The following is a 27,846-nucleotide window of genomic DNA, read 5'->3' on the forward strand; positions in this document are numbered from 1 at the left end:
TCGGTAAAATGTGATATGAGGCAAGACTCAGAGTCCTTGAATTTTATTTTACAGAGCTTTTGGATCAGTTACGGATGACCTTGCCATGGGCAAGGGAGTGATGAAAAGGATCTTGCAGAAAATCAAAATTAAATGGTTAAAAGGCTGGGTTTAAGGCAGCATATCACGAATCTGAAGGGGCGAGGGAATCCACGGCAAACGTCGGAGATGGGGTTGTAGATTGCAGGGTCATCGCTCACCTCTCCGTAATCGTCCTGAAAAACAGCGTGGTAACCGCTTTAGTTCCTACGAGGAACATTAGAACGCTTCTCTATGTGTACGTTCTGGTCCCCTCAGCAACATATTCATGGGTTTCACTTGAATAGGCAGACGAGGAGAATTCATTGACTTTCGACCGCAGCGCACCTGGATGCGAACGTGTACAAAGTTGAAGCGCTAAAGCTGAAATCGTCATGATAAACGGAGTCTTTCACTCCATTTTTTTTTACTACGGTATCGGTTATACTACGGTTTTTTATTACGGTTTTACTCATCTCTCTCTACGGTTAGGGAGAGATGAGCGGAACGCCCCTGATCCTCCAATCTATGATCACGTAGTCTTTTATCATCAGACATCCATACCACATCAGATTCGTGGGGTAAGATATTTAACTCAGAGTGGTCCCGAGTCATCGACAATCGCATCCGAAACCTATCAATGCGCTGTAACCGTCCTTAACACTCCGCTGGGTAGCGCAGTCGGTAAGACGTTCGCTGTGGCCAACACGATCGATGGCTCGAAACCCTTCGAAGAGCCAATCAAGCCTTTCATGGATTGATGGAGTGGTGGTAGCAAAACTGTCAAGGAGGACAAAAACTTTGCACTGATCATCGGTTTGGTCTAGGTCATTGTAAAGGCTAGACTTGCGTTCGTAGGCCTCAAACAATTACTAATTGGTGTAAACGTGGTGGTGTATTCCGAGTGGATTGATACGCCAGTGACCTTATCCTTTATCCTTTTCATATTCGGTAAAAATATGATGACGACGACAATATTATGAGAACGTTTGTTATCATGTATATAATAACGGGCTTATTCTGTCATGTGTGTGCGTGCGTGCGTGCGTGCGTGCGTGTGTGTGTGTGTGTGTGTGTGTGTGTGTGTGTGTGTGTGTGTGTGTGTGTGTGTGTGTGTGTGTGTGTGTGTGTGTGTGTGTGTGTGTGCGTGCGTGCGTGCGTGCGTGCGTGCGTGCGTGCGTGCGTGCGTGCGTGCGTGTGTGTGTGAGTCACGAAATTCAAAAAGGACGGGTCCACTGGCATCAGATACGTATAGGAGGGGGTGCGACGGGTCCACTGGCGTCAGACACTTATAGAAGGGGGTGCGACGGGTCCACCGGCGCCAGATACGTATAGGAGGGGGTGCGACGGGTCTACTGGCGTCAGACACTTATAGAAGGGGATGCGACGGGTCCACTGGCGCAAGATACCTATAGAATGGGTTGCGACGGGTCCCGTGGCGTCGCGTTGGCGCGCCGGCGCCAAATACCTATGAAAGGAGGTGCGACGGGTCCACTGGCGTCAGGTTGGTGCGCCGGCGCCAGATACGTATAGGAGGGGGGTGCGACGGGTCCACCGGCGCCAGATACCTATAGAAGCGGGTGCGATGGGTCCCACGGCATTGGATTGATGCCGCAGCGCCAGACAGCCATAGAAGAGGTTGCGACGGGTCCACCGGCGTCGGACTGCTGTGCCGGCGCCCGAAAGCTATGAAATGGTGTAAGACGGGTCCACCGGCGTCGGACTGCTGTGCCGGCGCCCGAAAGCTATGAAATGGTGTAAGACGGATCCACCGGCGTCGAAATGGTGCGTGATAACTTCGTGTGCAAGACGCAAAAGATAGATAGTCGCAGCCGTTTCATATCCGTGGCGACTGGGCGCTTTGCTTTTCACCTTTACGACTCCTCCACGTGTCTATTTCCTTCTTCGTTCGCCTCAACTTGATAGCATGCCGTTCTCAGAAAGTGGAAACCCGCATGCAAACGGCTGCTTAAATAGTAGCAAGATGTTTATGTGATCTGACGTGGAACGTTATCTTCATCAGTAGGACGATATCTTTCCAGTCATTTTATACCATAATATCATTCTTTGATAATTGTGGGGAGAAAACAAGAGGAAAACCCATATTTCGCGTGGTACTTTTAAACTTTGTCTGCAATATATTGGTGTGGAGTGTTTGAAGCTGAAGTTTGAGTGTTCTCCAAATGTAGAACTGGCGCATTGAGAAAGAAGACTATGAAATCTTTCGCTTTTAGTTATAATATAAAAAAGGAAGAAAGATTGTTGGAGATACACAAGTCCAATTTTACAGAAAATGCCACTACTGTTAATTTTCTTCGATTAGTGAAGGGGAGCGAAGCGAACACCACAGAAAGTCTCAAGTCCGGCTTTAGCCGGACGTTCAGACTGGTAAAGACATAACGGCCGCTATCCTTTCATACGCAATTGTTAGACGCAAAACTCCGTAATGTTTTCGATGAATGCTAAGAACCTAAAAAAGATCACATAGAGAAACTAAGTGTCTGATACCAGTGAGCCAAGCACAAGACATTTGATCTAAGTCGTTTATGTTCATAAAGGATAAAGGACAGAGAGTTTGGAGTTGATTAATCCAGTTGGAATGCGCAAGCCCAGCCGGATTAATCTTAGGCTTAATCCAGAATCGTTTGAGGTTTATAGAAGCGTTAATTTCTACGAATGCAATGTCTTACAAGGGCTAACCAATACATCACATCGGTGATTTATTTCTCTCAGACAGATCTGGCACTAATTTATTGACCCCGGAGTGATGAAAGGCTTGGCTTTTTCTCTGAACTTGCTTTTTTTTTCGTTTTTTTTTTCTTCGAACCATCGACCTACCATAGTCGCAGCGGAACCTCTTACTAAAATGGGCTACACTTGTGCTGCACCCCCGTTCATCGCACTGTAACCGACCGAATTCACTGGAAACAGGTAAATAAACAATGAAGCTTTAGGTCCTTTAAATGTTACTAATATACTAAGTCACGCGTTTTCTTAAAAGATGCTAAACTGATCCAAATGATGTGTTTGGTTCTACAGATTCCATCTTTGATTCTCCAGATGAGGACAACCATCTAAATTGTTTTTAGGGAAAAGGCAATCAAATATAAAGTGATTTACAGTCAAATTCAACTAACTTTGCTGATAAACCTTGAGCTTTCTTTGAGATAACGTTATTTGGGTTAGACAGAAACAACGTTAGTAAAGCATCTACTCTAATGTCTCAAAAACAAAATGCCACATCAACGGCTGAGGAAAAACTCTCAGTCTCTGGTAAAAACTCACACTAGCACGACATCTTGCGTAGTAATTACTGCACCGTATTCCATAAAATATGTATAATGTAAAATTCTTAGGATATCTGCTTAAAAATTCTTAGGATATCTGCTTAAATAGTATTCTTTTTAGTTATTATCAGTTCGTTCAGGTCTGTTCCATATTTAAGCATTCTCATGAATGCAGCATTTGACCATATGCGAATTCTCTTTATGAAAATCACTTAGAACATTCAATTCTTTTTTATACTTTCAACAACACTATTTCTTACAATTTCAGAGTTTGACAATCTTGCAGCAGTGGGTCCCAGTCGTGGATGGACTGGTCATCCGATGGTCCATCACAGGACTTTTGCGCAAAAAAGAGAAAAGGAACACTAGCTTTTTTGTTGTAGTGACTAAAAAATAGCACAGTATTGAAGCGTGAGTGCTAGAACATATGGTACTCCAGACTGCAAATGGTCAGGATTCGATAGATCTCTCGGCTATATTTTCAATCTTTTCCAAACTCCTATATAGGCATGTCTATTTTCATTTGAATGTAGAGTTGTTTTTCCACAAAACTCCTTGTGAAATCAAGCAAATTGAACAAATGAGTTACTGTAAAAACATCTTTTTTTAATGTGGACATCCTACACGATCTAGTTGAACATAAATACGGAAATAAATGCTGTCACTAATTTTTGCACCCTTGGGACTATTCGGTGACATTGTCTGATTTCTCATACGAAACATTTTTGACGGTGAAGATCCATTCAGTACGGTTTTGTCAAATCAATTTCCAGTGCTGTCTTGATTTTGCTGTCAATCGGTGGATGCGGTGCGAGATCTGAACTGAGGCGTCGTTTGATTTTATTCTGAATTTTACGCTCAATTTGGACAGTTCTGCTGCAAAATGTAGTGTCGTACATATCTTGTACTACGCTGTCATTCAAAGAAGTTAATTGCAAATTTCGTTCAAATGCAAATGATTTTCTCGTTATACTTCATATAATTACTGCTGTCTTTTACAACTTGCAACCCGTACCAGTAAAACCATTACTACTGACATTGTTTACCTCCAGAAATGTCATTCTCAGCGACAATCAATCGCGACTGAGTAATTATAACTCGCTTAGCGCACCTTTGTGTTAGAGTGATTAGATTTTTCCGTCACTGTTACATTACTCCGATAAAGTTACCAATTTATTAGAATGTATTCGTTATCGAGAATATAATAAATAAATTTTATCACGAGTTTCAATTTACTGACAATGGCACTATACCTCTATATGAGTAACGAGCAATGGCGTACTGGATAGTATAAGATTGGGCGCCGAGCTCAACGTAACACACTGTGGGTCACATAATACATACATGCATACATAAGTAAAGGATGAGGTTTCTGGCGTTAATCAATCCGCTTAGAATGCGCCCCACGTTCACTTCAACGCAGAACCGTTCCAGGTTTACGAACGTGTAACTGGCCTATACAATGGGGGCCAGCCGATGTGTCAAGTCAGTGCTTTTATCCTCCCAAACAAGTCTTGTACCATCGTATCGACCCCGAAGGGATGATGAAGGGCTTGGTGAGCACTGGGGCGGATTTGAACCTCCGATCGATCGTGCAGGAAGCGGAACCTCGAACCACTACACTACATCAGCCCCATTCTCCTGCTACAGAAGGTGAGTAAATCCTCACGCGAGATCCTTTTCCCGGACCCAGAAGGCTACGGTAGATAAACGGATACCAGGATTTCGGTGACCAACTTAACCTCGAACGGAGGAATCCGTCGGGGACACTGGGCGAATGGTTGGGGATCCTCAAGCGCAATGGCTCACCAACTTTGCTATCCTTGAACGGCTTTCCACCACCAGGAGAGAATAAGGACCAACTGTAACGACGAATGAAGAGGAGCATATCAAGGCAGAATTACAGCTAGCTAGTTTCATAATGAACAACAGAAAAAGGGGAACTAAAACCTGTGAGCTAAAAACACATATCAATCTTGTGCTTATTGTGGTCGCTTGTTAGAGGAGGAACTTACTCCACATCTCTGAAACAATGAGATTTTAGGCCTCCCTTATACATAGAATAGATAGGATATTTAATTTGGATAGCCTGCTTTTGAATATCCTCGAATTTGGACTAGACGTGATTTCGGCTGGAAGTAGATTAATCCAACGCGCAACTCTGCAGGAAAAGGAGTTAAACATAGTTGAGAAGAGTTTTCGTCTGAGTTTAGAGCAGTACAAATTGAAGCTTTCTGTTCTCCCGCTTGTTGATCGGAAAATCCAATACTTGCTTCCCTTAGTTTCCAATTAATCCTCCAAAAAATTCTCTCAGAGCGGCTAGTTCTGTAATGAAGGAAAGGCAAGAAAATGCTGATCCTTGCATTCAGTTTACTCCAGAAAGGTTTTACATAAGACAAGAACCCTACAATGAGTTAATGATATCACACTAGATTGTTCAATAAGTTCCTACTCAGCTTCTCTCATAGTCTTATTTTTTTAAACAATTGAGGCAATCAAATCACCAATACATTCAGCAGATCACGCAATAATGTGTCGATCTGATAGATTGTCGATTCCTTTTGGCCAATTACTCAGGGTTCCACAAACCAATTCATTGCTGATTTTGAGGTTTAAAAAAACCTTGTGGGACAACCTAGCTCCAAAAGAAACAAGAAAGCTGAGAGCAGAACAGTATACTCGAGTCGTTTTGTGGAATGTGAAAATCGTTCACCGAAAACCTCCTTCCAATGTCACATTTTCGAGAAACTTTTTCGCTCCGAGGCACTTTTTCTGCTACATTTTAAAATTTATTAGCAAACATCGTAGCAGTGATTGGGTTTGAGCAACAGTATTGCAGCCATCGTCTCCTGATCTCTTTGCACACGGCCAGAACCTGGAGCTCCTTGTATGTAGGGTGGCTCCTAGAGAACTGAATTCACACAAATTCTCAAGAGATGATTCCAATCGATTCTCACCTTTGTGTCCAACCTGAAGTACCATGTGTATAGTTGAGTGCCTCGAAGAAACGGTCGCAGCACATTGCAGAACTCTTCACCGTTAGTACTTTTGTATGCCTGTGAAAAACAATAAAAAAGAAGGGTGAGAGGAACGGAATAAGAGAAAAAGAAGTGAGTATGGTAATGTTTCATGGCGCTAACTTCATTGATGCAATCTGCGTTGATATTGTCAGAGCAAAGATGCACGCTCAGCACGGTATCTCGACCCGTTACGTTGTACCTAAACGATGTTGAAGTAGGTTCTGTTTAAAACATGCGAATTAATTCGAACTTTGTAAATTCGAACTTCACAATGAACTCTGTGAATTCTAGCATGCAAAAGAGCGTATTTGGATCAAAACCCTTGTCCCAAAATCCGTTCTCGGCGGATAGATTTCAGTTTTGAACGGCGTCTCAGAATATTTAATAGTGTTTGTCAGATTTACTTTCTGAGAACACAGAATAGAAAGAAGATGAGCCGCTGATTTCAAATGTATTTACAGAATTTGATGTTTTCGGATGTTTGACACGAAAGCAGAAATTCGGAATTTCGCCACATCCTATCTTACATCTAGATTTTTTTAAACTTTAACCAATTGTCACTGGTCCTGTTCTATTGGTGTATTACCAGTGCATTAGTGGTGTACTATTGATTGCGTATTATTGACGTATGCAAATGGTGTATTATTACGGTATCCTGTATGTTGCATGGCAGATGCTGTATGGTGTAATATCACATAGAACTTGTCGTAGTTCGTTGTTACTTGCCTAGCGTAGTCCTTCACAAGACGAGCTTCACGTTGACGTTCATCCCGTCCGCATTTACGCGTCAATTCTAATGTGCCCTGTGTAGATTACGGAAGTACACTCTCACCCACCCCGAACACGACCTAACCAGAAGCGGTATGGCTATCAGTGGCGTTGACTGACGAACTTCTTCTAGTTTGTTCCCATTTATCTTAGTCCTTCACAGGATGGATCCTAGCCATCTCGTCTTCCCGTTGTTTAGTCCTTCACGATATGAGTTCCAGGCGTGCCAATAGGTTGAGACGGATCCTACGGCGTCGAATTAATGTCGCCAGAACACAGCAGCATTGGATTTGATGAGTCAATCATGCTTTCACTCAAAATTTTTATCGGCTGCTGAAGAGAAACGAAACGAGCATTTCAAATCGTCTGAAATTCCGAAGTTTGCCGCCGTTCTGTGTCGTACGAATCTAAGACGATGGGTCGAATATCGCTGAAGGCATTCTGAGTTTACGCTAAGAGCCCTAATGATGAATCGCAAGAAAGGAAGTCTCTTGATTAATCATTCTCTTGATTTGATTGATGAACTAATCTTTTTTTCAGATGGCTTTTTTGACTTGAATGAGGCATCCAAATCAATCGCTCTTGTGACCGATCACTCATTGATCAGCACTAGGCTCCTCACGTCTATCATCGAAAACGATGATAGATAAGGGACGTGGTATAAAGTGTCGTTCGCTGTTATGGAATAACGATTTGTACCGTCCAAGAGTGCAGCAGACAACGCTCTGCCCACTCATTACTTCGCTCACATTAACTGCACCATTCTCTGCCTACTGTACAATAAATATATTCCACTAAACCACCGTCTCAGTCTGTTCAATTAGGGTGATAAAATCCCCAGTCACCCAATTCTATAAAATCCATGATGACCATTCGGTGCGGTTGTTACGCTAGTGGTTCAGAAAGAAGACTTAGAGTACGTCTGCGCAATTGTGGAGAGATTTCATCGCCTAGATTGCCGAATGGGTCACCCATTCCAAGCTTCAAAGAAGGATTTTTGCATATGTTAGCCAAAAAAATGAAATTTTGAAGAAAAACCTCATATAATCATACTGTACTCAAAAGCAACCGCATTAAAAATCATCCTATTATCACAAAGTTCATCGGAAATCGAATATTACGATTAACCGATATTTTTCCACTCATAATTTACCTGTAGCCAAGACAGAATGCGTAGTCCGCCCACTGGGGTTCAGTCTTGTAGTAGGTGCGATTCAATCCATCGAGCACAATGTGTCTCAGCATTGAGGTTTTCTCCACAGGTTTCGTTCCAGAATCTGAACATGCACGTGCAGAAGGAAGTAACGGAATCAGAAACGTACAGCCAGTTTGAAGACGAGGAAGTGGCTTCTTTCGTCCTTTCACACGATGCACTGGCGGCAATTCCGAAAGAGCAACGTTACGTGGATAACGTTTTTCACATCTAAAAGAAGGGAGATATGTGGAAAGTTACTCGGACAGCTACGTCGAATCTGTGAATGAATGGCTCACTTTTCATGACATTCCTCTTTACTGAGAAAATTATTTCCGCTTTTACCGCATCCGGTATAATGGAAACCTCGACATTGTCTAGTTCGTTTGTTGAAATAGTACCTCAAGATCCATAATTATCGCTTAGAACATCGTACTAAGTATCTGTGTGCTTAGATCTGACAAGGATTCCTTTCCACAGAGAAACTCTGCTATCATAACATAAGGATTTCGTTGAGAATTTGTTGAAAACTTAGCATGGAACAAAAGGTCATCCAAAAGAGATTTTGAAAAGCATGTTTGTCTTCAATTTATAGCAATAAACGTTCGCTGATGGACAAAAGAATAAGTTCGATCCCAGCGACAACTATGTGAGGTTATTTCTCCACAGGCCACATTGACGTAGAGTGAAGGTGTCAAGCAGAGGCAACTGCACTCAGTTGCAGCAGACGCGTCGCGGCCACCAGGTTCAACACAAGCACATTCAACTGTAGAGCGTTTTTATTCGTCAGAAAAAAACAGTGGTAAGAATTCTGGTCAAGGCTCAGCAATAATCATGTGGATATTTTGAAGTTTTCCTTTTTGATCGATAAAAAGCTGTACAAGTGTTATACAGAAAAGAAAGGTTCACAAAGATAGATTATGGATCATGCCAGTGTGACAGTTAATCGATTAGAAGAACTGACAAACATGTGTTTTATTCAAGCAACTACTACTAGGCAGAACGAAAGAGTAACAAAAAAGCTTTTTATCTCAATGGGCGAACAGCGAATTCCCAACGCGTTGACAATTCGCCAAGACGCTCTGTGGCTGTAATGACTTCTCAACTATCTACTACACAGAGCAGAATATCAAGTTACAGGCAGCATGCCACGAATCTGGGGTGGTACGGATTTCAGGTGGAGTATCCGTATACGGGGTCGTAGATTATGGAGACCGGCTGGTTCCGCTCATCTCTCCCTGAATCACTGCAAGGAGCCGGCCCTCGAGTGCTCTTTTGTACGACGCCATCTATTGCAACGCTTCACCCCTTGCTCCGCCTCCGCCCTGCGATTCGTCGAAAATCAATTTGGAATGCTCCAATGAATGAATGCCCCAAAATCAATGAAATTTGAAATTTGGAATACGCAGTAAGGGACGCTATCCGTGCAGGGGTGGCGCGCTGCAATAGGAGGCATCGTACAAAACAGCATTCAGGGGCCGGCTGCTTACAGTGATTCAGGAAGAGATGAGCGGAACCACCCGGTATCCATAATCTAGGATTCCGTATACGGATACTCCACCCAGATTCGTGGTATGTTGTCTTTAAGTTGAAACAAATGTTATCTTCAGGTTATAAAGGATAAAAGGATAAAGTGTTCGGCGTTACACAATCCGCTTGGGATGCACCACTGCGTTCGCTTCAATTCAGAATTGTTTGAGGTTGTGGAACCTGTGTTGGCCTATATAATGGGTTTGCGGTGGCTAGCCGAAGTATAAAGTCAGTGCTTTTATCCTCCCATACGAGTCTGGTACCAGTTTATCGACTCCGGAGAGATGAAAGGCTTGCTTCACGCTGGTTGTTTGGCGCTGCTTGGTTGGCACTGGGCACTGGCTTGGTTGCGATTAATTTATGAGTCAAGTTAGAATTGGTTGAACCGATGCAATCAGAGAAAAATGCGAAAAACTTCAAGGCGAAGAATTGCACGCAAACGTAGGCGTCTTGCTTGTAAAACATGGAAACGGGAAGTGGAATCAAAACTACATAGTCGTCCCTTGATGAATACACTCACATCCGTGTGGAGGAGTTACAAGTAGGGGCATTTTGGTGTACGGAATATAGGTAAACTATCATAAAGCAGTGCGTTTCACAGAAGTAAAGTACCTGTTCGACATCGCTTCACACCAATTTCCTCGATCCAATGGCTCCATGCATGGATCTGAAAGAGTATATTACTGGTAAGGAGATAACATCAACAACAATTGATAACCGTGAATAAGATCAAAGAAAATAGTAGTTAGTGATAGTAGTACATAGTTTTAGTATATAATTCTAGAGAGTGCTGAATCTGCAATGTTTCTTTGGAGATTTTCATAAATACTCCAGAAGATAATTTAACTGAAGCTCAAAGGCTGTATGTAGACATCATTGTTTCCAATTCACTTTGTTTTCAATGTAATCAAAAGCAGCAAAGACGCATTCAAAAAAAAAAGGAATTTTAAGGAATAATTCCCAGGTGATCTGAAATGATGAGACAACGCCTTCACAGATTGAAGGTCTCGAGAAAGAGTATGTCATAAAAATAGAAAAAAAACTATCTACTCATTCACCTTACAATTTTTCGCAAGGTTAATTACCTTTATCAGAGAAAGAATTTGATTTGGTGAGTTTAGAAGTGGACCAGCTTACCTATTCCAGACAGTTCGCATGTCTTTTGACATATTTCAAAAGTTTCGAAACGATTCGGATTTCCATCACATCCTTGAAAAAAAACTCCTGTACGGTTAACGCCTCGAGTTCGGAAAAAAAAATCATACCGCCATAGAGGAACTGATCGCAGGTCCCACGTGTCTGGTTATAGAACCACATATAGCGAAGGTGATTGCATGACCCCCAATCAGGATCGTAGGAACACAATACTGAAAATTTAGAAGAAAAAAATACAATGGTCCCCTTAAATATCAACATTTATTCATGAGTTACTCGATGTAAGACTTTAACTCTTCGACGCGTCTTATCGGCTACTCATGCTTTTTTGGTTGCGTAGGACAATGCGGTTCACCGGTGAACCGCCCGCTTTTCAGCGGTTATTTTTCGCGATTTCCCAACTCTTTAAACATTTTAGTACAAAATTGATCCTTTACTATTTATCATTATTATTTTCTTGTTAGTGCGGATGTCAGCGCAGTCGATTAGAGGTTTCACTATCTGCACGATCGATCGGAGGTTCGAGTCCGCCCTAGTGCTCATCAAACCTTTCATCCCTCCGATAAATTAGTACCAAACTTGTCTGCGAGGATAAAAACACTGACTTGACCCATCGGCTAGCCACTGCAAGTCATTGTATAGGCCAGATACGCGTTCGTAAACCTCGAACGATTCTGAATTGAAGTGAACGTGGGGCGCATCCCAAGCGGATTGTTTAACGATAAATACTGTATCCTTTATCCTTTATTTCCTTATTCAAATACACCTCACAAATTACAGCCAGATGCGTAAAAAAATGCTTGTGTCTTAATCAAGTGCTATGTGACCCAAAAGGAATTAGAATAAATTAGGTATCAGTACTAATATAAGGCTATATACGCAAAAAAAAATCGTTTTAGAGAAAGGAGAAGTTAATTACCTGGATTGTTACTCGGCTTCTTCCCTTTACATGTCAACTCGCAATCCATTTGCGTAGCGAATCTGAGCGAGTAATACGTAGAATTATGTAAGAAACTCAAGGATCCAAGGGAGTCAAGGGAAATCAAATGACTACATGATATAATACCTGTTTTCGCTTCCTCCACATCCGCTGTATGTGAATTGAGCACATTTCAGTTGCGCAGTGTAGGTCCATCTCTGAACTGACTTTTAAAAAACGTGGGTATACTTCGCTGCAGTCGATGCCACAAAAAAAGGAAAATAACTCTTCAAAGTATTCTCCATATATCTTATGTTTATCTTAGGTCCCATTTTCTTTTTCGTTAAATTCCAATGAAAGTCCACGGAATCTAGCGAACCATTCCGTTTCCCCCACCGAATCCAATAAGGACATCCAGTGAATATTGGGCACGGGACCCAGCACTTGAGTTAAACCGATGACGACGCATACGCTGGATTGGTCTCTACGTCCAGCTGCAATTCGCTTGTCCGACCAAGAGCCAGCTCCGCAGGTGAAACAGTCGTCACGTTCCTTTGCATTCCGTCGCCGCTACGACGTTAGTCGTCGGCTCCGAGAGGAACAAAGAGAGGAATAGAGGCACCATTTCAATGCAGTACCTCAATTATATAACAAACTTGGGTTGCTCACCTGTACTGTATGGTTTGAATTCCCCGGGCAATTGCCTTTATCACCAGGTGGACGGAAGCAGACTGAAAATTTATGCATAATCTGGCAGGATTTCACTGTGAAACATATGACTAGTTGATGTCGTCGCTGTAAAGGCAGCACAAAAGCAACAGGATCAAAACAATCATTTTTGAAATTTCTGAAGCATCATTAACTACATAATTCCTACTCCAAGTATCTTTTGTTAGAATAGGAATTTAAAAAATAGGAGACGTTCCTGGAAGCAATATTTATTGTAGTTCAAGAAAGAAATGGCAGAATTTTTAAGAGAATCAATATCAGTACCCACAATTAATTGCGATTCAAATAAATTGAGCTTAAAAGAAATCAATTACACTTTGAAATGAGCAAACAAAGGCGAAGTACGCAATTTTCGGGTAATTTTCCTCCCATCACCACCATACGACGTCAACATTCTCATACCATTGCTGTTGGCACGTGGTTTTCTTTCCAGCTTTGGCATTTGTGTTCTGCACGATCTCTGGCATACTTCATATGAGTAGAAATTGTTCGAATTACCCCCACATCCAAGATACCAAAACTTGGAGCATTTCCCTGAAATTCAGGCTAATTTGAGTCGATTGTGATAAGGCGTTCACGAAATATTGAAAGATTTCTCTTCCACAGCACTTACCCAGATCTCTGTCGTAATAAAAACGAAACCCGGCATTTTCTACGCATTTTTTATCGTTTCTACCATTCCCTTGATCTAGCGGCATATAGCAATCCATCTCAGTATCTGCAACGAACATTTTGTCGTGTTCAGAGGTGCTCACTTTGTATTGAGTGAAAAATACTCAAGAAAAAAGCAGACTCCACATCAAAGAAACTGGACCTGTTCATGTCTGGATGGAAGAACTTCATTCCTCAGAGGCTTCAATGAACAGGTCTTCAAATTACGATCAGATTCAGACCAAGTTTCCGTGATGGAATACTTCAATTATAGTTTTTTCATGCGGGTGTGCTTTCTCTTGAACACGTTTCACTCACTGCAAAGTGATTTGCTCTAAAAAATATGGTAAGAAGTAGAGATTTCAGCGTTTTTTAATCAATCATCCCTACAAGAAATGCGAGAGATAAAAATTACGATCCTATTTCAAAAAATATTTACATCACCTTTAGACTAGAAAGTGCATCCGTCATCCTCATCCATTTTTATTTCTAAAAAAAATCTAGGAACGGGTCTGTGATAGAACCTAAGAATTTAGTCAGGAATGTCAACTATCTAGACCTAGAAAAAATTACCGTTGCTCTTGAGTTCTCAAAAATTGATCTTCTCCGATGGTAAATATTATTTTCAGTAGATGAAAAAGTGGAAAGTCACATACTAATCTGACCTGTCATTCCCATGAATGGTTCGCAAAGCGCTTCACACTGTGACAACGTCATAAAACGATTGTCATTTCCACCGCATCCAGAATATGAGAATGGTAAGCAACTTTTTGTGCGTCGATCGAAATGGTAGAACGGGTATCTGAATGGGTTCGATAGACGGATTCGCGAATGATCCACCTGATCACATCACTAACGTTTCTTTGCAGGTCCCAATTTCTTTCGGCAACAGACATCGATGCTTTGTTTCAGGATCCGGTAATCGTTCGTAAACCTCATACCCTTAGAAGAAAGCTGTATACTTTCAAAAACTTCTGCTATTCTTGGTAAAACTCATATTAAAGGTGATAAATAATAAACTAATTAACTAAAGATTGAAAAAGAAGCCTTAATTTTATAATTTAGACAACAACGTAAAATATGAACGCCTTAGTGACAGCAACTAATGAAAACATAGCTATTGCAACTTTGTAGATTTACTATAACAGAACTTTCAGTTCCTAAAGCGTTGAAAAAGATGCTTAAGAAAATTCTCGGACACAAGGAAGAGTTCCAGTAAAAATACAAATTCTGTTATACATATTATTGAAGGAAATTCTACATCAAACTTCCAGTCTGTTGTTTTTTTTATGTAAAAGAGTTGTAACGAAGAAACCGCCTTCGGTAAAAAGGAGAGAAGAAGAAAAAGAGAAAAAAGACACGAGGGCAGAGAAGTCTACGAATATCTCCACATCCTCCGTGACTTTTATGTGTCCTGAGAATATTGTGCTTGAAATAACGGCATGAAAATGTCGCGGAAACTAAGGATTTCTTTGCACGACTTCGTTACGTACATGTGGCAGCCAGGATTTCAAGAACAATCCAGAGGCATCGCCTGTGCAAAGGCACAGAAAATACCAGAAAATTCATAGGCTTTGATATGGAGCACTGAACAAGACTGATATTCACTCAACTGATAACTTGCGCTGTGAACTGGAAACGGTATTAAACGTTAGCATTATTTAGGAATAACTATTTTTATCGAACGGAAGATGGAACGTGAACGAGTTGTAGTAGTGAGATCTATGGTACACAGTACAATGACTGATTTAAGTTCTCGTTCAACTTGCGATCGATCCATGAAGAATGTTCCGTCTTTGCTCACCGATAACATGACCTTACATATTGTGAATGCATTGGAAATTCAAAAAGTAGATCTGCGGAAGGAGAAACGCCATCGAGAAGTGGTATAATCAGCGGTAGTAGTGATGAAAGGGCTCTTTCTAACCGAAATTCGAGTGGAACTTTCAGCCCTCGAATATGGATGGAGTCCATGGCACTGCAAAGGCGGTTCTGATAAAAAAGGAAAAGTTGCAAGATTCTTCTTTCCCATCTGAAAGTTGAGGTGTGATTTTTAATTTCCAGACTTGAAGGCATCACTCCACTCAAATCTGGGGTGGTACGGGTTTCAGGTGGGTTATGCCTATACCGGGTCGTAGATTGTGGGGAAGAGGGTTCTTCCGTCCTTTTCTTCCTGATTGCCGGGAAAAACGGCCCGAAAGATGCGGCGCGTGCACGAGGCTGGCGCGCTCCAATCGAACTCGTTGTGGAGAAGGGCGCCTGGGACGCTCGAAGCCGCCTCTTCCGGGCCGTTTTTGCGGCGATTAGGAAGAAATGAGCGGGATCTCACTCGTTTCTGCAATCTATGATCCTGTATGGTCTTTGACCACCAGGAATCGATATCAGATCAGATTCGTGGGGTGATCCCTTTAAACACACAGTTTCGAATTGAATGTGAATTTAGGACCAGCGGACCAAGCAAAGCTCGGTCCAACTTCATCGATCCTGGATTTTGGTGAGGTAAAAACTGTGGACTTCTCTTCTACGACTTTATTTCTGTAATGAAAATCTGCTAGATTGCAAGAGGTCAACCCACAGTTTTTCGGACTCTAAGGAATATAAGAACATCCTAGAAAAGATCTGTACATCGTAAGATCAATCGGTTAGCATTGGGCCGTTTTTATTCCCAATTATAGACTATGTCACCTTAAGTACCCTTATTATATAAAGGATAAAAGGATAAAGTTTGTGGCGTTAATCAATCCGCTTGGGATGCGCCCCCACGTTCACTTCAATTCAGAGATTCCGAACGTGTAACTGGCCTATACAATGACTTGCGGTGGCTAGCCGATGTGTCAAGTCAGTGTTTTTATCCTCCCAGACAAGTCCGGTACCAATTTATCGACCCCGGAGGGATGAAAGGCTTGGTGAGCACTAGGGCGGATTCGAACCTCCGATCGATTGTGCAGTAAGCGGAACCTCTAACCGCTACACTACACCCGCCCTACGCTTATTATATATATTATATAATTATCATAATTAATTTTATTATTATATTATTATATTTTTTGTGAGTTTATAAATACGGAAACAAATTTCTGTGGCGACAATTGTACAAATTAACAAATTTGTAGTTACTAGCGGAGGTTAAATTCACCAAAAGTTGATTTCAACTTGTAAAATAATTCAAATAAAGGCTAAATTATCAAAGAATCCACTGAAGAAGAATAGAGAATTCGAATTCAATCCGTACCTGGATGTTCACAGAAGGACTGGCATTTTTCAAGACTGGAAAAAAAATTCTGCGATGGTGAGGTGCAACCGTCCCACCAAAATGTTTTGCATGTTCCAGATCCTTGCTGTAAATAAGAAGAATGTTATTTATATTATAGAAGATGATACGTGCAAAAAAACCAAAAAAGAACCTACATCAAAATATGCTCTTTCTCTCCACTTCCCACCTTCACAGGAATTCTTATATTTTGTGTCGAATTTATCCACACAGTAGGCTAAAGAAAAAAGAAAAAAAATTTAAAAGAAAAAGTATGACTTCGATATCTGGCCTCACTAGGGCTCCGCTCCTCCCGACGCCGTTCACAAGTCCACTGGCACAACTCCAGAGTAGGATAGATGTTCTGGCTGGTCCCGCGACAATTTCCGAACCTAACGCATCATTTGATTGGGCGTTTTGGTGGGAACTAACTAGTAGTATGTGGCGCACCAAAACATTCTGCAGGTACTTGTGACTTGGTCGAAATAGAAATACTCTTTGTAACGGCCATCACGTGAACAGGATTCACGATAAGCATCGTCGAACGGTTCTAGGCACGATTCTAGAATGATCCCCCATCAGTACTCACTTTTAGGGCTGTGCTATAGAAAGGAAAAAAAAAACAATGTCTGGTCCCAGGAAAACTCACGCGATAGCTCACGCCCCGGTGACTCGCATAACTCTTGACATCGTCCCATGTCTAAGAAGAAATTCTCCGATGATGACTGACATCCGCCCCAATGGAAATGCTCACATTTTTTCCTAGAACAGAAAAAAACTGGTTGGAAGGAAAAAGAAAAAAATGTCGACAGTGCTGAATATGAACCTATCATGATTGAAAAAGTAGCGGTCGCTAAATTCACCATGTCGGCAGTCCTTAGTGTATGTTTGATCGAACTCGTGGAGGCAAGCTCCTAAAAAAGAAAGCGATACAGTAACAACAAAAGGTATTGACAAAAAATCAATAAAGCACAAAAGGAATCTCTCAAGACAATTTATACATCGCAGAGATTTAGTGTTAAACGCTGAGCAATCATAGAACTTATAAAAGGTCATGTATTCGAATCCATCCGAATGTTCAGCATTCGATTTAGTGAAAATACTCGAGCCTGGAACTTTGTTAATATCGGTTCATGCATATGTTATAACACTAAAAGCTTCAACCATTCCACTAATCGAAATTCGAGTGAATGAATCCGAATACTTCTGATTATGAATCTGTCTTAATATCAGTTCAAAAACTCGAGCACACTCGAATACTGCTCGCTACTCGGTATCCGAACTCTTTCCGAATAATCATGTATTTCCGAATATTCGAGTTTTGAATATTCGAGGAATCTCTTCAAGTCAAGACGTCGACCAGTGCTACGATTACAGGAATTCGCAGCTGCATCCGTCAAAGAAATGGGAAAATCATCGAAAATTGTCTCCTATTGGAAATTATCTCCCAGCGTACGCGATTCTGGCTCCGGATGCGTGCCCATGCATTTCCATTGGCATGTTTCTTGATCCTCGAAGTCGTTCCTTGATGAAGAGAAGCAGCCACCGTGCCAATACATTTTGCACACGCGAAGATCACGATCGTAATAAAATCTGAAAGAAAGAGTAGCAGGTCGAAGAAAAAATCAAAAGTGATATCATAAAAACGACCTTTATCCACACATTTGAATTCAAATTTTATTTTCCTTATCGTGCATTCTTTCTTACATAAACAGAAATAAAGTGGATCACAATCAAGCACTGTGGGAACTCGAGACCACAACAAAAGTAGTTTATGTCGTTTTTTCAGAGAGCACACCTGTTTTTCCATTCCATTCCATTGTTGCACGACCTTGCGAGCCTTTCATCGAATGGTTCGAGGCATTCAGCTTAAAGAAATTGTTCTCTTTCTTTCTCACAACAGAAGACTGGCCACAGTGTCTTATCGTGCCGCGAAATACAGAAATTCCCACCTTCAAATTGTTTTCAAATTTGACCATCAGCACAGTTGGATCAAAACGGACCGAAGCCTAGTGCTAATGCGCAAGCTGTTGCGAACGAAGTGGGACCCTCGTTACTTCCAATCGAAGTATAGAGAAGTAAAAGTACAAAGGTCCCACCGCTATACTTCGAGCGCAGCAGTTTTCGCTATTCCATCGAGCGTCAGGTTGTTTTGACGCGACCATAAGATATCAAGCCCAGTTAGCGGTTGGGCATCAATTTAGTGTCATTATTACACGGCTTTAGCCGGAATTCAGACTTCTGTGGTGTTCGCTTCGCTCCCCTCCACTGATCAGTGAAAATTAACAGTAGTTCATTATTTTCTAAAATTAGATTTGTGTTGTTCTAACAACGACTTCTTCCTCTTTTCCTCTTTTTTTATTATAAATAAAGGCGAGAGGTTGGTTTCATAGTTTTCTTTCTAAACGCGTCAGTTTTACGCTTGGAGAATATTCAAACTTCAGTTTGCAACACTCCTTCGTTCCCAACATAATGTAGACATGATTTGAAAATACTACTCAAAGTATTGGTTGTCCTTCTGCTTTCCCCCGAACAGTTACCAAAGAATGATGCCTTGGCATAAAACGACATGAACGACATCATCGTACTGATAAAGATAACGTTCCACATCAGATCATATAAACAGCTTGCTACTATTTAAGCAGCCGTTTTTCCACTTTCTGATGAACGGAGGAGTCGTAGAGGTGAAAAGCAACGCGGAAACTGGATACGGCTATGAAACGTTTACAACGTTCCATTTACCATCTGCGACATGAACACGAAGTTACTGCGCCATACTTCTACACCATGGCACAGGAATTCCACGCCGTGGGACCCACCTCACCGCATTTTATAGCTTTACGACGCCGTCGCACCAAACTCCGACGCCGGTGGACCCGATATTCCCCATATTATAGCTATCTGACGTCGGTGCGCCAACTCAACGCCAGTGGACCCGTCGCACCCCCTTTTCGAGTTTCGTTACTGACACACACGTGACAGAATAAGCCCGTTATTATATAGCATGATAATGCGATAATTAGATGAAAACTGAAGCATATACTAGCAATCCACGGCAGAAGTCAGTTTAAGTCACCACAATTAGCACCGTTACTTTTCCCACGACAACGTAAGGTTAGTAGTCCGCACCGGTGGAAAAACCCTACAAATCTCTTTAACGCTTTCTGATAATGCCCTCCGCTTGGGCAGTTGTCTTAACTCACATGAACTTCAGGAACACTTCTTGAAATTCGTTCGAGCCGAAAGTGCTGTTCACGTATCCTCTTTCATTTTCAGAAGTGAACTTGGGGAAAAAGTCGGCTTTTAATCTCACTAAGGATCACACGCTGTACTGTAATAGACGTCGATTGCTTTGGTGAAACAACTGCACAAGATTGAAAGCAAAATATTTATTCAAAGAATAAGTTTCACATCCACCGATTTCTCACAAAGCAGTCGACGTTCCCGAATAAAAGCATGGCAGAGAGAGAGAGCGAGGAAAAACATAGACTTTAGAAAGCTCATGTGGTTCAGGCAGTTCAGGTGTATGTGTATGCAGCGATAGTGCCACTTGCTTTAGCTTCGTAGTTAGAGCTGTTGTTCGAGCGCTCTGTCGGTGTTGTCCACCACAGCGAGACTCTTCAGAAGGGCGTCCTACAACGAATCAGTAAAGAGTCGTCAAATTAAGCTTTAAGCATTGCCCATGTTCGACTGTCTTTGAATCTCGGCATGTTGAAACGTAGTTTTAACTGATTTCCTTGAGCTGTAGCCAAGATTGGTATCGATCTTTATTAAACAGCGGCTAACGTTTCGGCGATATCGCCTTCGTCAGAGCCTGGAAAACTCAAAGCCATTAGTGACCTATCCCCTCAAGCGCCTCATCACCCTACAGAAAGCACCCAAACGGTAAGCAAACTCAAACAGCAACACATAGGCTAGTACTTACCTCATTAGCTAGACTTGTTAACTCAGCAGACCACCACGTACCACAACTACGAGTCACAAGGGTTTTTATATAGGGACCTCACGGCCCGCCCCGTAGATCAGAACCCGCATAAGTCTTGATACGGGGATAACTCGTTTGTGATCGCAATGCACTCATCCTTCTTGTTCATTTTTGGACTTTTGGCGGTTATCCAAAAGGCCTCTAGCGTTCTGCGTGCTGTGATTTCGGACTCGTAGGATAATATACGAACTTCTACCTCTACTTCGGAGTTTGGATGACATATTCTACGGTGTGCTCCAAGTGGGGTGAAGGTTTTTGATTTTGCGAGTCCGTCTAGATGCTCCTTGACCCTAATACACAATGGGCGTCCCGTTTCCCTATATAATCGTCACCGCACAACCTGCACGTGATACGATACACCACTCCCGATATCATGCAATCACCCTCTCTGCCATACGGGCAAACCACGCAGCTGGGAGTTGTGCAGAGTCGATCATACACACGGTTACGTACCAGCTTCGCCTTGAGGTTTGCTGGAGGTATTTCCACAACCCTCACGTCATTCCTTAGACCCGCTTTTCGTAGACAGCCCCGTACTGCTCTGCTCATATCATCAGATATATAAGGTAAACAGAAAGGGATCTTCTCTGGGCCATCCACTACGTTGGGTCTTCGAGAGGGATACCGTGCTTGTCGGGTAGCACCATCTCCAGCTGGGTACCCATTGGACATTGCTACTTTATGGGCCACATTTATAGACCATGCTTTTTCCTGGCTACTCGATGAGACTCTTGCCGCCGTTCTGTACATGTTTCCTATAACAGATTTTTTCATTTTGCTGGGATGCGCTGAAAGATAGTGGATTAAGATGTTTTTACTACTGGGTTTCCGGTACCACTTAGTCTTACATATCCCATTCCGCAAGTAAATGTGCACATTCAGGAAAGCCAACCAGTTGTCTATCGGTCTCTCCCTTGTGAACTTGATGTGCGGACACTGCTGATTGAGAAGATTGAAGCACGCGTCTAGTTCTGCTTGGGTTGAGCAGACGACGCAGCAATCATCTATGTAACGATAATACAGCAGTGGTTTGCGGTCTATTATAGGCTTTTCGATCTTGGCCATGAAAACAATGGCGAGAGTGGGTGCCAGCCTTTTGTCCCATAGCTAGGCCTCTAAGTTGTCGGTAGTACTGTCCCGACCATCGGAAAATAGAGCAATTCAGGCATTCGTTTATCAATGTCATGATCTGCCTGATGCTGAATCCATACATGTTCAAAGAAGCCTGGCGCTGCGTGAGCAGTTCGTGAACAGCCTGCATCGCTACATCGTTTGAAACGTTCGTATAGAGTGACGTAACGTCAAAGGTCTCTACTACACATTCACGCTCAAATGAGGTACTGTTTACCTTATATATCTGATGATATGAGCAGAGCAGTACGGGGCTGTCTACGAAAAGCGGGTCTAAGGAATGACGTGAGGGTTGTGGAAATACCTCCAGCAAACCTCAAGGCGAAGCTGGTACGTAACCGTGTGTATGATCGACTCTGCACAACTCCCAGCTGCGTGGTTTGCCCGTATGGCAGAGAGGGTGATTGCATGATATCGGGAGTGGTGTATCGTATCACGTGCAGGTTGTGCGGTGACGATTATATAGGGGAAACGGGACGCCCATTGTGTATTAGGGTCAAGGAGCATCTAGACGGACTCGCAAAATCAAAAACCTTCACCCCACTTGGAGCACACCGTAGAATATGTCATCCAAACTCCGAAGTAGAGGTAGAAGTTCGTATATTATCCTACGAGTCCGAAATCACAGCACGCAGAACGCTAGAGGCCTTTTGGATAACCGCCAAAAGTCCAAAAATGAACAAGAAGGATGAGTGCATTGCGATCACAAACGAGTTATCCCCGTATCAAGACTTATGCGGGTTCTGATCTACGGGGCGGGCCGTGAGGTCCCTATATAAAAACCCTTGTGACTCGTAGTTGTGGTACGTGGTGGTCTGCTGAGTTAACAAGTCTAGCTAATGAGGTAAGTACTAGCCTATGTGTTGCTGTTTGAGTTTGCTTACCGTTTGGGTGCTTTCTGTAGGGTGATGAGGCGCTTGAGGGGATAGGTCACTAATGGCTTTGAGTTTTCCAGGCTCTGACGAAGGCGATATCGCCGAAACGTTAGCCGCTGTTTAATAAAGATCGATACCAATCTTGGCTACAGCTCAAGGAAATCAGTTAAAACTAAGCTTTAAGCGTTTCCCAAAATATTACCTAAGACTGCTTTCTGCTAAGCTCATATTTAGAACGACAAAATTAAATTTATAGTCTTGTTATTTTTGCTTTTACGCTTGTGTACCTCTGGATTCCTCAGTTACTCTAATCCTTATCCTCCTAATCTTTCAGATGAATGACGTGGGAAACAACCTTCCTGTACGAATTCCCCGACGAGGCATCATGTGGTCATGTATACGCACCGGCTGCCTCAGCAGCTTATGGAGATGCGGTACGTGTGCAAGAATGGCACGTTGTAAAGTGCCTCATAGAAAAATTCGTACGGCAACGACGTCTCCCAGGGGTTTTTCGTGACGATTACGGGAAATTGAACCAGATCGCGCACAAACTCGTGACCTACATGGATAACCCTATCTGTTCCTGACAAGACCCCAACATCATCGGTTTCGTGGGCTGTTGCTTCTAACTGCGACGCTGTGGTTCAGTCGCTGAATACACTTGTTGAAAAAGGCATTGACAACAGAATTCAACCCATAACGGACTGGAGTGACAAATCAAAGACAAGGGATAGCGAGGAAACCACACACCACACTAATTTAGAAAGCAGAGTTAATGATGGAATTCTTCACACGTATCATCTAGACAAAAGATATTCCTCTCCAAGTTTGTCTGAAATTTGGTCTTTGGAAGGCGTGGACACGCTGTTCGTGCAAAGCTTCGCAGCCCGTAATCCCTATGGAATTGTCAACTTTGCCCCAATTTTGAGCCCCAGCAAACTAACGCCGTGCTTAGAGCAGCTAAGTTTCTCGTACACGAGAGGAGATACGAGGGTTACCATCAAATCCTTAGACTATTAGGAACTGGGATTTGGTGAAAAAGTGCTCGGAAATTTGCTAGCGGTTCCGTATACAGACTGCTATAATGTTAGAGTCGGGTCAAAACGACCAAAAGCTCGGTGCACTGGCGGCTGTGCTCGAAGCGGCACTGTGGAGTTAGCGGTTGTGATATTCATATTCCGAAGGACATCTAGAATAGATTATCATGCGTAATATTGAGCGCAGAGAAAGAGATGACTGGACGATCTTAAAGGCAGCGTATCACGAAATTGACCTAGTACGGAAAGCTCAGAGAACCCGTAGAGTCCGGGATGTAGATTAACGAGGCTCTCCTAATCGTTGTTAAAGAAAACAGCTAAATGGGAATTACTTTCGTTCCTACGACGAACGAGGTACCCGCTCAGGTCCCTTCAGAAGAGTTTGCGTTGGTTTCACTTGAAAATTCTGCTGAGGAGTCCTCACTAGTTTTCGACCGCTCGGGCGTGGATGCGGCGCGTTCTAGCGGACCTCATTAGGTGAGAGTGAGCGGAGCCAGGCTCGTTTCCGTAATCTACTATCCAAACTCTCAGTTTCCTTTCCAGTTTCCTTGCTTCGTCAATTTCGTGATACGCTGCCTTTGAAAACGTCTTAAAAACTCTTTGAAAGAGGAGACATTGGTCTACAATAGGCTAGTAGAACTGAAAAAATCACGTGGAATGAGATCTCATACTCATAAAATCTTCCCAGAAAGCAAAAACATGAGCGATTTTTTGGAAATGACACGAGGAAGAGGTAAAATGCAGGGAGTAGTGGCATTTTAAAGCATTTCACCTCATCCGAACACACTAGCCGCTAGAAAATTCCTGGCTACGCTCGCGACAATTTCTAATATGGCGCAATTCTTGACAAGCCTCAGAAGCTGCGCTCAAATAGGACCTATACGGACTTTTCATGTATAATTATATGTTTACGCATTATATGCAGACACACAGATAAGAAAAACTGTGAAAAGCCATGAACTTATTGCTGTTGCTGAACTGGAAACGGCACCGACGTGAGATCACCAACCTGACGCCATTGTTCGCTGTGATTTTTGGACTACTCGCAACACTTCACATCCCCAATACCAATACGACAAAAGGGAAAAACATACATGCGATAGTGACAGGGTGGTTGACCAAGCTGCTGTATGCCAAATCCTCACGATTCTCCATGTTACGTTTAGCCTTAGCTAGCTGTCTGTCCAGATCCGATTGAAACCGTAATTTGGCTACACTGGTGGTGGCACGACTGACGACATCACCTGTTGTGTTACGAGTGTTACGACGTTGATGTTGTGCTACGGTTGGTCTGTACTTATTAGTTGCATATGAGGAAGGATTATTTGCTAATAAAATTGGTACTTGAGTGCTTGTGCGTAGCCTTAGTGAAGTGGTAGTGGTGCGATTAGCGGTTATGTTTTGGGTGGTTCTTGATGTTGTTCGCCTTGTCACTAGAGTAGCTCTAACTCGTAATTTAATAGTAGGTTTAGGAGAGCTTCGTATGGGAGAAATGAAATGACTAGCACGAGGATATACGAGTGTGAAAAGTGTTAGATTAGGTTTCGAGTGCGCTAGAGGATCGTCGGCTGCTAAGCGAGACATACTAGTGTTGAAAATTTCAGATGATTCGGTGCTCGGTGTAACGACACGGAGTTGAGTTATTGATGGCGACGGTGTTGACGACTTCTCCATTTTGTGGGCGCATGCACTCTGGCATTCCTGAAATCTCTCAGTTAGTGTTATCTTCTAGTTTTAGTTTCTGAATTTTCTGAGTTTCGGATGAGATGCATCTAGCGACATTGTATTTATTTGTGACGTGAAGACACGTTCTCCTGCCCTCACCTTAAGTCCACTCTTTTTTTTTCTTTTTCGGCCAGGAAAACTCACTTTCTAGTCAACTCTCAACATCTCAACATCTGATATTTTCCGCCGTATCCCCTACACCCATTGCTGACGGACGCACCCTTGAGGCCTTTGCACTCTTTTTCTAGGGAGCGTCACTTCACTTGAACCCATATTTAGCGCACCCCACCAACGCCAAATTTGTGAACATTTTTATCTTCGATTTAATTTTCGTGTACCATTTATCGCACGATTATCGTATACAGGGCGTCGTGCTTCTGGAAACGAGAGGAAGAGAGAGACCTGCCACAATGACGGGTCTCGGTAGCCGGCTTTGTAGAACTGGAGGGCATCCATCCCCTTTTCTAGTTCGGTGCAAGGCGTGTACTCCCGAAAACGATCCCCTTGCCCCTCCTAATCTCTCTGATATAACTGCTCAAGCAACTGTCAAAAATTGAATATAGTAAATAAAATTTAAAGAAAAAAAAACCAATATGTAACTTAAAATAAACGAGCTATAATATAAGAAATATTATAGCTCCACTTTACGACTACATCTGACGATCAACTGTTACTCCAACCTTCTCCCCCCACCCCTCCATGACCCTTTTTGGAGAAAATCCCAATCCATTCCCGACCCTGATTCGGTTTTAAGCCGTAGTGGATTTTAATGAATCAATTGAACAAATTTTGCTGAATTGCATGCAGTAACAATAATGCCTTCATTTATTCACAGTAAAAAAAAATCATTCATTCCAACAAAGTCAAATTTGTCTTTCTGGTTGCTCTATCCACTTTGGGAATCGCGTAATAGATCAAAAGAAACAAAAAAATCCAAAATTAATGTTACATAATTAATACGAGGACGAACTAGAAAATAACCAAAAGGTAAAGAAGGCTAAAAGCTTAACATACCGCCATGTTCATCCACAGATTCTGGTTCTTGGTGACACATCCTCCCCACCAAATACGTTTACATCCTTTCTTTGCCGGTTCAAAGTAGGCGCGCACTATCCAGCTGTCCCCAGCACAGTCCTAAACATATCACAACCTATCACTCTTGAATATTTCCAGTCAACCAATGCTCTAACAACTTACTTCATCCCACTTAGGATCGTATCCTTGGTCACAGACGTCTGTCGTTGTATTTTTGTCCATCACGAAAGGAGATGAAGTCGTCGCGGTTTCGGCTGTCGATATTTCCCTACTTTCCGCGAAAGTTTCCATAGATGTCGTAGGTTCCAATTTTGGCGCGGAGTCGACAGTTCTCAGAAACTCGGTTGTAGACTCTTGCGACTCAATTGTTGTTGTTACTGTTGTCGCCATCGCTGTTTTTGTCGTTATAGGTGTTGTTTCAGAGCCGTGTTGGGATAATTCGAGTTCAGCCGGCCGTGATGAGTTCTCTTGCGAACTTAGAGCCCTAGGATCTTTTTTGCTCACTCTCGTCGGAGCAACATAGTAATGAGGTTTCAGATCCTCCGCGGTCACTGGGTACTTATGACCACAAGTCTTCTTGCAACTCTGGAAAGAAAAAGGTGAGTTTTTTCGTCAAAGAATTGTGTTTCTACACGTTGTGTCCACCTACCTTTATATCGCCGAAAAAATTTCGCGCATTCGCTTCACAGCCTCCATACCAAAATGACTTGCAAGCGCCACGTTCCTTGTTGAAAAACCATCTCAGTTCCTCAAAAAATAGAACATTCTCGGAAAGTCGCCGTCGAGATATAACAATATTCTACAATTATTCTACAATAATTTTCCTTCCTGGAGCATACACATATAAATTCCATGAGTGAAGTGCAGAAAAATGGGAAAGCATCACTTGGAAAATGATGTACACGGATGCATAAGGATCCAGTTTCAAAGGTTGGTGGGTTGGACTTTTGATCTCCACTGAATTGCTGTGCCGTTACCGCGTTCATAACAATCGATATGAAATCTCTTTTTCACGAAAGGGGAAAAATTCACTACTTGGTCACTTTGGTCATTTGACTCCGTTTGTTCTTCGAAGTAATCCCAGATCAGCGGGAGTAATATTCGTAATATCTACCATTACTAGCATAGTTGTTCTGTAAGAAGGGTATACAAACCCAACGGATGATGAGTCGTGGATTATGAAGCTCCTTTCGAACAACCAATACATACGAGAAAAGCACACTCACCCAGTTTTCATTGTTGCAGTCTTCCTCTAGTTTTGGATGTAGTGGTTCATCACACAAGTCCTTGGGGCGAGACAGCTCTTCCAACGTCTCCTGAACCTGAATAAAGGAGTAAAGAGTAAAGAGGAATAAGGAGTAGTGTACCGCATTGATAAATCCCAGTGGGGATGTGTCCCCGCATTCGACCTCAACTTAGAATTCCTTTGGGGTTTGTGAACGCGCGTGCAACATTACAATGACCTACGGTGGTCAGCCAATGCATCAGCTCAGTATCTTT

General features: G+C 42.5%; 2 protein-coding genes across 4 annotated transcripts in view; both read right to left on the reverse strand.

The window, feature by feature from the left end:
- Positions 1–668: 668 nt before the first annotated feature.
- On the reverse strand, positions 669–2,898 carry RB195_013732 (uncharacterized protein; the record flags this gene model as incomplete). The annotated part of the gene is made up of 2 exons (XM_064203690.1): positions 669–917; positions 2,896–2,898. The coding sequence occupies 2 exons, from the start codon at positions 2,896–2,898 to the stop codon at positions 669–671; spliced, it is 252 nt and encodes an 83-aa protein (XP_064059571.1).
- A 1,860-nt stretch (positions 2,899–4,758) lies between these two features.
- RB195_013733 (uncharacterized protein) overlaps positions 4,759–27,846 on the reverse strand; it is a gene marked incomplete at both ends in the record, with an annotated part of 33,069 nt that continues 9,981 nt past the window's right edge. The window contains 17 exons of one of the 3 annotated variants that reach the window (XM_064203692.1): positions 13,760–13,797; positions 13,974–14,110; positions 14,166–14,250; positions 16,541–16,646; positions 16,717–16,796; positions 16,856–16,950; positions 17,009–17,120; positions 17,208–17,320; positions 17,385–17,472; positions 18,015–18,151; positions 18,357–18,426; positions 24,681–24,830; positions 25,173–25,287; positions 26,326–26,445; positions 26,509–26,931; positions 26,996–27,145; positions 27,573–27,668. In XM_064203692.1, the coding sequence (XP_064059574.1) occupies positions 13,760–13,797; positions 13,974–14,110; positions 14,166–14,250; positions 16,541–16,646; positions 16,717–16,796; positions 16,856–16,950; positions 17,009–17,120; positions 17,208–17,320; positions 17,385–17,472; positions 18,015–18,151; positions 18,357–18,426; positions 24,681–24,830; positions 25,173–25,287; positions 26,326–26,445; positions 26,509–26,931; positions 26,996–27,145; positions 27,573–27,668 (2,115 nt within the window). Of the gene's footprint in view, positions 4,800–6,136; positions 6,248–6,301; positions 6,401–6,484; positions 6,564–8,285; positions 8,410–8,454; positions 8,556–8,623; positions 8,726–10,466; positions 10,522–10,991; positions 11,064–11,119; positions 11,222–11,928; positions 11,991–12,075; positions 12,147–12,597; positions 12,660–13,059; positions 13,192–13,270; positions 13,389–13,759; positions 13,798–13,973; positions 14,111–14,165; positions 14,251–16,540; positions 16,647–16,716; positions 16,797–16,855; positions 16,951–17,008; positions 17,121–17,207; positions 17,321–17,384; positions 17,473–18,014; positions 18,152–18,356; positions 18,427–20,587; positions 20,834–21,989; positions 22,085–24,680; positions 24,831–25,172; positions 25,288–26,325; positions 26,446–26,508; positions 26,932–26,995; positions 27,146–27,572; positions 27,669–27,846 lie in introns of those variants that run through there. The other 2 variants (XM_064203691.1, XM_064203693.1) reach the window with 2 other exon arrangements.

This window comes from Necator americanus, chromosome V, assembly GCF_031761385.1.
Source record: "Necator americanus strain Aroian chromosome V, whole genome shotgun sequence".
NCBI classification, from domain to species: Eukaryota; Metazoa; Nematoda; class Chromadorea; order Rhabditida; family Ancylostomatidae; genus Necator; species Necator americanus.